We start from the raw sequence: 13,411 nt of genomic DNA on the forward strand, positions 1-13,411 counted from the left end.
AACTAAAGCAATTGTTACCATCCACCTCTCGTGTCTCCCCTTTTCCCCATAGTTTGTAAGCTTGCGAGCAGGGCCCTCATTCCTCCTGGTATCTGTTTTGAACTGTATTTCTGTTATGCTGTAATGTCTATTGTCTGTACAAGTCCCCTCTATAATTTGTAAAGCGCTGCGGAATATGTTGGCGCTATATAAATAAAATTATTATTATTATTATTATTACAATACTGCTCCTATGTACAAGAATATAACTACTATAATACTGCCCATATGTAGAAGAATATAACTACTATAATACTGCCCCTATGTACAGGAATATAACTACTACAATACTGCTCCTATGTACAAGAATATAGCTACTATAATACTGCTCCTATGTACAAGAATGTAACTACTATAATACTGCTCCTATGTACAAGAATATAACTACTACAATACTGCTCCTATGTACAAGAATATAACTACTATAATACTGCCCCTATGTACAAGAATATAACTACTATAATACTGCTCCTATGTACAAGAATATAACTACTATAATACTGCTCCTATGTACAAGAATATAACTACTATAATACTGCTCCTATGTGCAAGAATATAACTACTATAATACTGCTCCCTATTTACAATAATATAACTACTATAATACTGCTCCTATGTACAAGAATATAACTACTATAATACTGCCCCTATGTACAAGAATATAACTACTACAATACTGCTCCTATGTACAAGAATATAACTACTATAATACTGCCCATATGTGCAAGAATATAACTACTATAATACTGCTCCTATGTGCAAGAATATAACTACTATAATACTGCTCCCTATTTACAAGAATATAATTACTATAATACTGTTCCTATATACAAGAATATAACTACTATAATACTGCTCCTATGTGCAAGAATATAACTACTATAATACTGCTCCTATGTACAAGAATATAACTACTATAATACTGCCCCTATGTATAAGAATATAACTACTATAATACTGCCCCTATGTACAAGAATATAACTACTATAATACTGCCCCTATGTACAAGAATATAACTACTATAATACTGCCCCCTATGTACAAGAATATAACTACTATAATACTGTCCCCTATATACAAGAATATAACTACTATAATACTGCCCCTATGTACAAGAATATAACTAGTATAATACTGCTCCTATGTACAAGAATATAACTACTATAATACTGCTCCTATGCACAAGAATATAACTACAATAATACTGCTCCTATGTACAAGAATATAACTACTATAATACTGCTCCTATATACAAGAATATAACTACTATAATACTGCTCCTATGTACAAGAATATAACTACAATAATACTGCTCCTATGTACAAGAATATAACTGCTATAATACTGCTCCTATATACAAGAATATAACTACTATAATACTGCTCCTATATACAAGAATATAACTACTATAATACTGCTCCTATGCACAAGAATATAACTACAATAATACTGCTCCTATGTACAAGAATATAACTACTATAATACTGCCCCTATGTACAAGAATATAACTACTATAATACTGTCCCCTATATACAAGAATATAACTACTATAATACTGCTCCTATGTACAAGAATATAACTACTATAATACTGTCCCCTATATACAAGAATATAACTACTATAATACTGCCCCTATGTACAAGAATATAACTAGTATAATACTGCTCCTATGCACAAGAATATAACTACAATAATACTGCCCCTATGTACAAGAATATAACTACTATAATACTGCTCCTATGTACAAGAATATAACTACTATAATACTGCTCCTATGTACAAGAATATAACTACTATAATACTGCTCCTATGTGCAAGAATATAACTACTATAATACTGCTCCCTATTTACAATAATATAACTACTATAATACTGCTCCTATGTACAAGAATATAACTACTATAATACTGCCCCTATGTACAAGAATATAACTATTACAATACTGCTCCTATGTACAAGAATATAACTACTATAATACTGCCCCTATGTACAGGAATATAACTACTACAATACTGCTCCTATGTACAAGAATATAGCTACTATAATACTGCTCCTATGCACAAGAATATAACTACTATAATACTGCTCCTATATACAAGAATATAACTACGATAATACCACTCCAATGTACAAGAATATAACTACAATAATACTGCCCCTATGTACAAGAATATAACTACTATAATACTGCTCCTATGTACAAGAATATAACTACTATAATACTGCTCCTATGTACAAGAATATAACTACTATAATACTGCTCCTATGTGCAAGAATATAACTACTATAATACTGCTCCCTATTTACAATAATATAACTACTATACTACTGCTCCTATGTACAAGAATATAACTACTATAATACTGCCCCTATGTACAAGAATATAACTACTACAATACTGCTCCTATGTACAAGAATATAACTACTATAATACTGCCCATATGTACAAGAATATAACTACTATAATACTGCCCCTATGTACAGGAATATAACTACTACAATACTGCTCCTATGTACAAGAATATAACTACTATAATACTGCCCATATGTACAAGAATATAACTACTATAATACTGCCCCTATGTACAGGAATATAACTACTACAATACTGCTCCTATGTACAAGAATATAACTACTATAATACTGCCCATATGTACAAGAATATAACTACTATAATACTGCCCCTATGTACAGGAATATAACTACTACAATACTGCTCCTATGTACAAGAATATAGCTACTATAATACTGCTCCTATGTACAAGAATGTAACTACTATAATACTGCTCCTATGTACAAGAATATAACTACTATAATAATAAGCAAACATTTAGAAAACAGATCACAAGGTTTTTAGCTTTATTCTTCTTAGTTCTTAATTCTGCCTCAGTCATTTTGCTTCTGTAGTCTCTTTGTTCCTTTCACTTGGTGTTGATGCTGTGTGGCAACCATTGTTGCTGTGGTTTTGTGTTTGTGGGGTGGTATGACCTAGAGTCATGGAGGCTTAGTCTTGAAGCATGGGTGCTGTGGGGTGTAGGAGTGGGGGAGCTGAAGGTCTGCTCCTTGACACTCAAAAGGGTTAGTTGTATTTTATATCATGCATGTTATAAAAGGGTAACACTCACTGGAGCTGCAGTCTAGCCTAGGCAGGGTTAACTGTAATGGCTGGCCCAGTTTGGGGGAGGGACTGAGTGTAAAGGTACCGTCACACATAACGATTTCTTTAACGATATCGTTGCTTTTTGTGACGTAGCAACGATATCGCTAACGAAATCGTTATGTGTGGCAGCGACCAACGATCAGGCCCCTGCTGGGAGATCGTTGGTCGCTGGGAATGATCAGGACCTTTTTTTGGTCGCTGATCACCCGCTATCATCGCTGGATCGGCGTGTGTGACGCCGATCCAGCGATGTGTTCACTGGTAACCAGGGTAAATATCGGGTTACTAAGCGCAGGGCCGCGCTTAGTAGCCCAATATTTACCCTGGTTACCATTGTAAATGTAAAAAAAAAAACCAGTACATACTCACATTCCGGTGTCTGTCACGTCCCTCTCCATCAGCTTCCCGCACGGACTGTGAGCGCCGGCCATAAAGCACAGCAGTGACATCACCGCTGTGCTCTGCTTTACGGCCGGCCCTCACAGTCAGTGCGGGAAGCTGACGGCGAGGGACGTGACAGACACCGGAATGTGAGTATGTACTGGTTTTTTTTTTTTTACATTTACAATGGGTGATCGTTGGTCACTGCGAATGATCAGGACCTTTATTTGGTCGCTGATCACCCGCGTGTGTGACGCCGATCCAGCGATGTATTCACTGGTAACCAGGGTAAATATCGGGTTACTAAGTGCAGGGCCGCGCTTAGTAACCCGATGTTTACCCTGGTTACCATTGTAAATGTAAAAAAAAAAAACACTACATACTTGCATTCCGGTGTCTGTCGCGTTCCCCGGCCGGCCGTAAAGCAGAGCACAGCGGTGACGTCACCGCTCTGCTTTACGACCGGCGCTTGCACAGTGCAGGGAAGCTGACGCCGGGGGACGCGACAGACACCGGAATGTAAGTATGTACTGTTTTTTTTTTTTTTTTTTTTTACATTTACAATGGTAACCAGGGTAAACATCGGGTTACTAAGCGCGACCCTGCACTTAGTAACCCGATGTTTACCCTGGTTACCCGGGGTCTTCGGCATCGTTGGTCGCTGGAGAGCTGTCTGTCTGACAGCTCTCCAGCGACCACACAACGACTTACCAACGATCACGGCCAGGTCGTATCGCTGGTCGTGATCGTTGGTAAATCGTTTAGTGTAACGGTACCTTTACACTCGGGGCAGTGGATTGCCATAAATACCCTTCCATGAAATTTTGTCTACCGGCCTCAGGGACCTCGAGATGGATGTCTGGGCCTTTGGGTGCAGTCAGCCTGTGAAGGTACAGGGAAACATGGACTCAGACTACATGAGGCCTTCGCAATCCGGATGCACTGCTAGTGGTGGAGAAGAATTCCTAGTGCTAGAGAAGATAGTAAGAGGGACACTCTACCTATACCGAGAACCAGGGCTGAAGTTGTGTCTGGTACCTGTGGGAAAGACGACAACCTGTTGGGCCTTATCCTATATGCCTGCTTGTAAAGACTGCCAACTGTCTAGTAAAAGTGTGATTGTTTTAACAAAATCTGTAAAAATATGGAGGCCAAAAGTAAGTGTGAGGCACCCCACACACAGCAGCACACCGGGACGGGGACACGTATTGTGCCAGAGCAAGTGTGAGCACCACTGGCACACGACTATCTCGCTTGGGCACTTGCAGGGGCACCAGGTCGCTGCCCATAATGATGCGCTGTAGTCAGTGCATGGCAAGACAGGGACCCACTGCCACGTTCGCCGTGACTGCTAAACTAAGAACCTCATGTTGAGTTTTGTAATTTTTTTCTCAGCTGCAATAGATCAATGAATATGTTTTAGATGTGCGGAGCACATCTCTTTTTCTCCAGATATCATCTCTCAAGTCTAGGAATAACTCACCTCCAATAGATTGGCTGCTGTCGTTAATGAGGTGGAATAAATCACTTCACAGGCGTCCAAATTATCGTACACACGAGCTGCAGAAATATCATTTCTTTATTTACATATGTATATTTCAGCAAGCGTTGTATACAATGTGTTCCATCATTTTCTAATAATGCTCTAACTCTTTATCAAAAAACTTATTGGTTCACAAGGAGATAATATCATTTAGTGGACAAAGGATTTATTTCTGTAACTTTATTATATTTCATATGTTCAGTAAGACCCATAAATATCCATAAACTGTAAACTACAGAGGTGATGATCAGCTGTACAGTAGCTGCACCGTCTCTTAGTACACCCCGCCTCCATCACTTCTCATCACTTGTACACAGGTTACGGAGGATCTCAGCAGGAGATTGCTCCAAACATCTTGGAGGACTGACCCCAGATCTTCTGTGTATGAGGCTTGTGCGGATCCTTCTGTCTCCATGTGATCCCAGACAGACTAGATGATGTGAGATCAGGGCTCTGTGGGGGCCAGACCATCACTTCCAGGATTCCTCGTTCTTATTTACGCTGACGGTCATTCTTAGGCCAGCGTCACACTCAGCGTATAAAAATACGGCCGTAATACGCAGAAAAGTCCCCAAAATAGGCAGGTTGTGTCAGCGTATTTTGCGCATGGCATCCTCCGTATGTAATCCATATGGCATCCGTACTGCGAGATTTTCTCGCAGGCTTGCAAAACCGACATACGGACATACAATGGATCCATGTTCTCAAAAAATCGGAAAAACATATATACTGTCTCTCTCTCTCTCTATATATATATGTCAGTAGACACATATATGTATATAGATTAATATTTCTTCCAGCGCTATACAGCTTAAAAGCCGGTAATTCAATTGCCGGCTTTTGCTATCTCCTTCCAAAACCCGATATGATATGAGACATGGTTTACATACAGTAAACCATGTCATATTCCCATAATGTTAGTAGTGTGTATGTGCAAAATTTGGGCGCTCTAGCTATTAAATTAAAGGGTTAAATGGCGGAAAAAATTGGCGTGGGCTCCCACGCAATTTTCTCCGCCAGAGTAGTAAAGCCAGTGACTGAGGGCAGATATTAATAGCCTGGAGAGGGTCCACGGTTATTGCCTCCCCCCCCTGGCTAAAAACATCTGCCCCCAGCCACCCCAGAAAAGGCACATCTGGAAGATGCGCCTATTCTGGCACTTGGCCACTCTCTTCCCATTCCCGTGTAGCGGTGGGATATGGGGTAATGAAGGGTTAATGTCACCTTGCTATTGTAAGGTGACATTAAGCCAGATTAATAATGGAGAGGCGTCAATTATGACACCTATCCATTATTAATCCAATAGTCTGAAATGGTTAAAAAAAACACAAAAACACTATATTAAAAAGTCTTTTAATGAAATAAAAACACAGGTTGTTGGAATATTTTATTATCCCGGTAATCCACCTGAAGACCCTCGCGCTGTAACAAATTAAAAATAAAAAAACAATATACATACCTTCCGATGATCTGTCACGTCCCACGATGTAAATCCATCTGAAGGGGTTATTTTTTTTTACAGATCCCTGTACAGGGGTTAAAGGGTGAAGGCCAGCGCAACCCCTGGGTTCTGAGAAACTGAGTAGCTTGAACCAAGCTTTTTCTTGGTAGCCATTTTTTTTGGCTGCTAGGTGACTATCAACAGTGCCCGTGTGACACTATGTTTTTGTGCATACTCGATTAGCTTTGCCTTTTTTCCATGTGGAAAGCTTTTTAGCTGCAATTCTTCCATGTAGAGGTGAGGGAGAGCCAAAGACGTGGCTAAGATTAACAGGGCTTGCTCGCCCTGGTCTCCCATCACATGCAGATTCCTCCCATGGTCAATGTACAGTACTTGCCTCTCTATCATTTGCACCGTCAGGGCCTTCTCTCCGTTGCCTAAGGTCCCCTCCGGTCATTGTCGTACAAACAGAGACACAGTCCAGTTGCAACTTGAAACGTATAGCTTTACTTCCTTGTTTGTACAGCACATCCTTAACAGACACAGAATTTGCATGGGGTTTCCCACAGCTCACACTTTCCACTTCCCCCCGCACTCTTCCCTTGGTCCTTCAGTAAGTGCCCGGGTCGTACCGCTTCTTGCAGTAGCGTAGCGTATTCCCCATCCAGACTCTCTGCGCTTGGTATTCCCTCGTCTGTTTTGCCCCGGATCTGAGGGCGTCAGCCCATGCGATGAACTGCCACGTGTTGAGCGACCTACAAACCCCGTACTGCTGTGGACCCACTGTTTCTTCTGCTTCACCATTGCTGTACCCTGTGCTGGTTCAGCTGCACTTCTGTCCACCCAGCTCTGGATGACTGGGTTCCTTGTCTTAAACGTTGCGGGGCCCACTGTGTTGCCCCGGGCCTAAGGCCCTCCAGGACTGTCTGGGCTCTCTGGCCCCTCCTTAGCTGTTTCAGCTTCCTGGCTTTTCTGACTCACTTCAGTAAATGCTCCTGTCTTAACCACAGCTGGCCCCTCCTATATTAACTAGCTACTATACTAAGCTTCTATTACCTAATCCTACTGTGCCCCATCTAGTGTCCTAATTAAGGTACTGCACTTTCCCTAAGTAACCATTTTCATTACACAGCATATACAGAAAGACAATATATAAATATACAGTATGTACTGTACATAACAGCACTAGATACGGCATTAACTAAAACAACATACATCATTTAGTACTAGCTTCAACCAGGACGTGCTTAAATGGGTGAGGGCATATACCAGTCTCTGTCACCCCTTACATAGACCACTTCTGCCCAGATTTTTCTGAACAGTTAATGGGTATAGATAGGCTCTACTGCTTACTGCCGGTTGTGAATTGATGGCACTGCTGGCCTCCTGATTTTAAAGGGAAGCAACATGATGTGTCTTTCATCTGCTGCACTAAGTTCCTTTGGCTGAGCACTGCATCTACAGCCCTCAAGGTTGGTTATTTCTTGGTGTCCTTAATGCTGAGAAATACGGCAAATGCATACCCTGTAATACCATCAGGGAGGCATCTGATTGGCTTCAAATGTATTATTTATCAGTTATTTATCAGCAGGGCATCAACCCCCAACACATAGCCAATGTCATTAAGAACGATCCTCGGTGTAAAGAAGAGCAAGGAGTCCTGGAAGTGAGGATCCGGACCCCACAGAGCCCTGATCTCACATCATCCAGTGTGTCTGGGATCACATGGAGACAGAAGGATCTGCACAAACCTAATAAACAAATAAAATCCGCGGTTAGTTTTCTAAGATGTTTGCAACAGTTCCTTCAAAAACTATGTGCACTTAGAAGATCTGAAAAGGCAAAAGGCGGTCATCAAATATTGATGGGATTTAGATTTCTCATTCACTTTGCATTTTTCTAATTGATAAAAAAGAAACTATTAAAACTTCTGTTGTTGAAAAGGTTCTTACTTCGCAGCATTGTATCCACATCTGCATAAAAACACCATCACCATATAGAGTATATGCATAAAAATGAGCAATCTTGCAATTTTCCCACTAACCACCTTATAGTACACCCATACTACTTCCTGTTCTCTATAGAAGGCTTTTCAGCTGTCACCGTATAATCACAGGTAGGATTACAAATGAAAAATAAGGCCAACACAGGATCCACCATTCACAATAGGTGATGTCACAACTCACCTCCTCCTCCTGTACAATGACTGATAACACCTCTATATACAGTAGATAACACAGGATCCACCATTCACAATAGGTGATGTCACAGCTCACCTCCTCCTCCTGTACAATGACTGATAATACCTCTATATACAGTAGATAACACAGGATCCACCATTCACAATAGGTGATATCACAGCTCACCTCCTCCTGTACAATGACTGATAACACCTCTATATACAGTAGATAACAAAGGATCCACCATTCACAATAGGTGATGTCACAACTCACCTCCTCCTCCTGTACAATGACTGATAACACCTCTATATACAGTAGATAACACAGGATCCACCATTCACAATAGGTGATGTCACAGCTCACCTCCTCCTCCTGTACAATGACTGATAATACCTCTATATACAGTAGATAACACAGGATCCACCATTCACAATAGGTGATATCACAGCTCACCTCCTCCTGTACAATGACTGATAACACCTCTATATACAGTAGATAACAAAGGATCCACCATTCACAATAGGTGATGTCACAACTCACCTCCTCCTCCTGTACAATGACTGATAACACCTCTATATACAGTAGATAACACAGGATCCACCATTCACAATAGGTGATGTCACAACTCACCTCCTCCTCCTGTACAATGACTGATAACACCTCTATATACAGTAGATAACACAGGATCCACCATTCACAATAGGTGATATCACAGCTCACCTCCTCCTGTACAATGACTGATAACACCTCTATATACAGTAGATAACACAGGATCCACCATTCACAATAGGTGATTTCACAGCTCACCTCCTCCTCCTGTACAATGACTGATAACACCTCTATATACAGTAGATAACACAGGATCCACCATTCACAATAGGTGATATCACAGCTCACCTCCTCCTCCTGTACAATGACTGATAGCACCTCTATATACAGTAGATAACACAGGATCCACCATTCACAATAGGTGATGTCACAACTCACCTCCTCCTTCTGTACAATGACTGATAACACCTCTATATACAGTAGATAACACAGGATCCACCATTCACAATAGGTGATGTCACAGCTCTCCTCCTCCTCCTGTACAATGACTGATAATACCTCTATATACAGTAGATAACACAGGATCCACCATTCACAATAGGTGATGTAACAGCTCACCTCCTCCTCCTGTACAATGACTGATAATACCTCTATATACAGTAGATAACACAGGATCCACCATTCACAATAGGTGATATCACAGCTCACCTCAATGACTGATAACACCTCTATATACAGTAGATAACACAGGATCCACCATTCACAATAGGTGATATCACAGCTCACCTCTTTCTGTACAATGACTGATAACACCTCTATATACAGTAGATAACACAGGATCCACCATTCACAATAGGTGATTTCACAGCTCACCTCCTCCTCCTGTACAATGACTGATAACACCTCTATATACAGTAGATAACACAGGATCCACCATTCACAATAGGTGATGTCACAGCTCACCTCCTCCTGTACAATGACTGATAACACCTCTATATACAGTAGATAACACAGGATCCACCATTCACAATAGATGATGCCACAGCTCTCCTCCTCCTCCTCCTATATAATGACTGATAACCATGACTGTGCATTTCTTCTGATGTGTAACCATTACGCTGTGCTCCTCTTTGGATGTGTATCCATTATGCTGTGCTCCTCTTTTGATGTGTAATCATTATTTGGTGCACTTTTTTGGATGTGTAACCATTATGCTCTGTATTTATTCTGATGTGTATCCATTATGCTGTTCTCCTCTTTGGATGTGTAACCATTACGCTGTGCTCCTCTTCGGATGTGTATCCATTACGCTGTGCTCCTCTTCGGATGTGTATCCATTACGCTGTGCTCCTCTTTGGATGTGTATCCATTACGCTGTGCTCCTCTTCGGATGTGTATCCATTATGCTGTGCTCCTCTTTGGATGTGTAACCATTACGCTGTGCTCCTCTTCGGATGTGTATCCATTATGCTGTGCTCCTCTTTGGATGTGTATCCATTATGCTGTGCTCCTCTTCGGATGTGTATCCATTAAGCTGTGCTCCTCTTTGGATGTGTATCCATAATGCTGTGCTCCTCTTTGGATGTGTAACCATTACGTTGTGCTCCTCTTTGGATGTGTATCCATTACGCTGTGCTCCTCTTCGGATGTGTATCCATTACGCTGTGCTCCTCTTTGGATGTGTATCCATAATGCTGTGCTCCTCTTTGGATGTGTATCCATTACGCTGTGCTCCTCTTCGGATGTGTAACCATTACGCTGTGCTCCTCTTTGGATGTGTATCCATTATGCTGTGCTCCTCTTCGGATGTGTATCCGTAATGCTGTGCTCCTCTTTGGATGTGTATCCATTACGCTGTGCTCCTCTTTGGATGTGTATCCATTACGCTGTGCTCCTCTTCGGATGTGTAACCATTACGCTGTGCTCCTCTTTGGATGTGTATCCATTACGCTGTGCTCCTCTTTGGATGTGTAACCATTATGCTGTGCTCCTCTTTGGATGTGTATCCATTACGCTGTGCTCCTCTTTGGATGTGTATCCATTAGGCTGTGCTCCTCTTTGGATGTGTATCCATTACGCTGTGCTCCTCTTTGGATGTGTATCCATTATGCTGTGCTCCTCTTCGGATGTGTAACCATTACGCTGTTCTCATCTTTGGATGTGTAACCATTACGCTGTGCTCCTCTTTGGATGTGTATCCATTACGCTGTGCTCCTCTTTGGATGTGTAACCATTACGCTGTGCTCCTCTTCGGATGTGTAACCATTACGCTGTTCTCATCTTTGGATGTGTAACCATTACGCTGTGCTCCTCTTTGGATGTCTATCCATTACGCTGTGCTCCTCTTTGGATGTGTAACCATTACGCTGTGCTCCTCTTCGGATGTGTAACCATTACGCTGTTCTCATCTTTGGATGTGTAACCATTACGCTGTGCTCCTCTTTGGATGTCTATCCATTACGCTGTGCTCCTCTTTGGATGTGTATCCATTACGCTGTGCTCCTCTTTGGATGTGTAACCATTACGCTGTGTTCCTCTTCGGATGTGTAACCATTATGCTGTGCTCCTCTTCGGATGTGTAACCATTATGCTTTAAACCTCTTCGCATGTGTAACCACTAAGTTTGAGCACCTCTTTGGATGTCTAACCACTATGTTTTTTCCTCTTTTCGAAAAAAGTATAGAAAATATAAAAGACTTTATCATTTGAAAATGACTTCTGTTCTTTTTAAGGACGACTTAACCTGGTGGTTGGCAAAGTCCACATTCCCTTTATTGGAGCAGAGAGCATCCCAGCTCTCTATATCAGCAATGACGTCATACCACCTACCCTCAGTCACGGTACAGGGGCGTACAGAAATATTGAAGTCATTACCTTCATAACGCAGGTTTCCCAAGTGCAATATGGCAGCCAGGAGCCGGGAAATCTCCCAGTTTTCAGTATCGGTAAACATCAAGACTTTCATGGCAGAACGAATGTTGGCATATTCCTTGATGTCATCTCTGCCATCACACGTGGTGCAGCGCCCCTGTAAGGAAAATCATAGGTTATCATAAAGGGAGCATTCAAACCTGGGAAAATGCTGGGGTTCACTGGGCTTGGGGACCGTTGGGTTTGGGGACCCTTGGCAATCCAGATTAGCGTAGGCTACACCATCACATTTATTAAAAGCTGCATACTTCCCTGCCACATAAAAAGACACTGCTATAAATGGAAATATGGTCCTTATTATAGATTTTGCAATGCAGCCCAGAAGCTTCAATTTACACTGATACACATGTGGAAAAACTTATGAAGATAATAAACTCTCAAAAAAATTGTCCTCTCACCATACAGAGGTAGTTATAGTCTGTCGCTTTGCCAAGGCCTAGCTTCTTCTTCTGATCTGGAGGCATCCCTTTCAACATACAGTAAAACACGTGGTAGTTCCGCTCATCTGGAGCCTGGGAGAAAAATCACAAGAATTCTTGTAGAAAACAGGCATGCAAATTGGTTGGTTGGTTCAACCATTAGATGGGAACAAAACGTACAAATAAATCAGAATATTCATTTCTGAACCCCATATTACAGTTCTTAGGATTAATCTACATAAAAGTGCAGCCATTATATGAATACATTACACTAGCTTTTCTGTTCTAATCCTAAGTTACATCCTGTATTATACCCCAGAGCTGCACTCACTATTCTGCTAGTGTAGTCACTGTGTACATACATTACATTACTGATCCCGAGTTACCTCCTGTGTTATACTCCAGAGCTGCACTCGCTATTCTGCTGGTGCAGTCACTGTGTACATACATTACATTACTGATCCTGAGTTATATCCTGTATTATACCCCAGAGCTGCACTCACTATTCTGCTGGTGCAGTCACTGTGTACATACATTACATTACTGATCCTGAGTTACATCCTGTATTATACCCCAGAGCTGCACTCACTATTCTCCTGGTGCAGTCACTGTGTACATACATTACATTACTGATCCTGAGTTACATCCTGTATTACACCCCAGAGCTGCACTCACTATTCTGATGGTGCAGTCACTGTGTACATACATTACATTACTGATCCTGAGTTACAACCTGTATTATACTCCAGAGCTGCACTCACTATTCTG

At 41.4% G+C, this 13,411-nt stretch overlaps 1 protein-coding gene across 1 annotated transcript in view; it reads right to left on the reverse strand.

Annotated features, from left to right (window-relative positions):
• The window catches only part of MYO7A (myosin VIIA), a 315,688-nt gene that overhangs the window by 168,568 nt on the left and 133,709 nt on the right, over nucleotides 1-13,411 (reverse strand). Inside the window, exons 8-10 of the mRNA XM_069759369.1 lie at nucleotides 12,623-12,736; nucleotides 12,168-12,321; nucleotides 5,064-5,140 (exon numbers count right to left, since the gene is read on the reverse strand). Of these exons, the coding sequence (XP_069615470.1) occupies nucleotides 5,064-5,140; nucleotides 12,168-12,321; nucleotides 12,623-12,736 (345 nt within the window). The remainder of the gene's footprint in view (nucleotides 1-5,063; nucleotides 5,141-12,167; nucleotides 12,322-12,622; nucleotides 12,737-13,411) is intronic.

Source organism: Ranitomeya imitator, chromosome 3 (assembly GCF_032444005.1).
Source record: "Ranitomeya imitator isolate aRanImi1 chromosome 3, aRanImi1.pri, whole genome shotgun sequence".
NCBI lineage: Eukaryota > Metazoa > Chordata > Amphibia > Anura > Dendrobatidae > Ranitomeya > Ranitomeya imitator.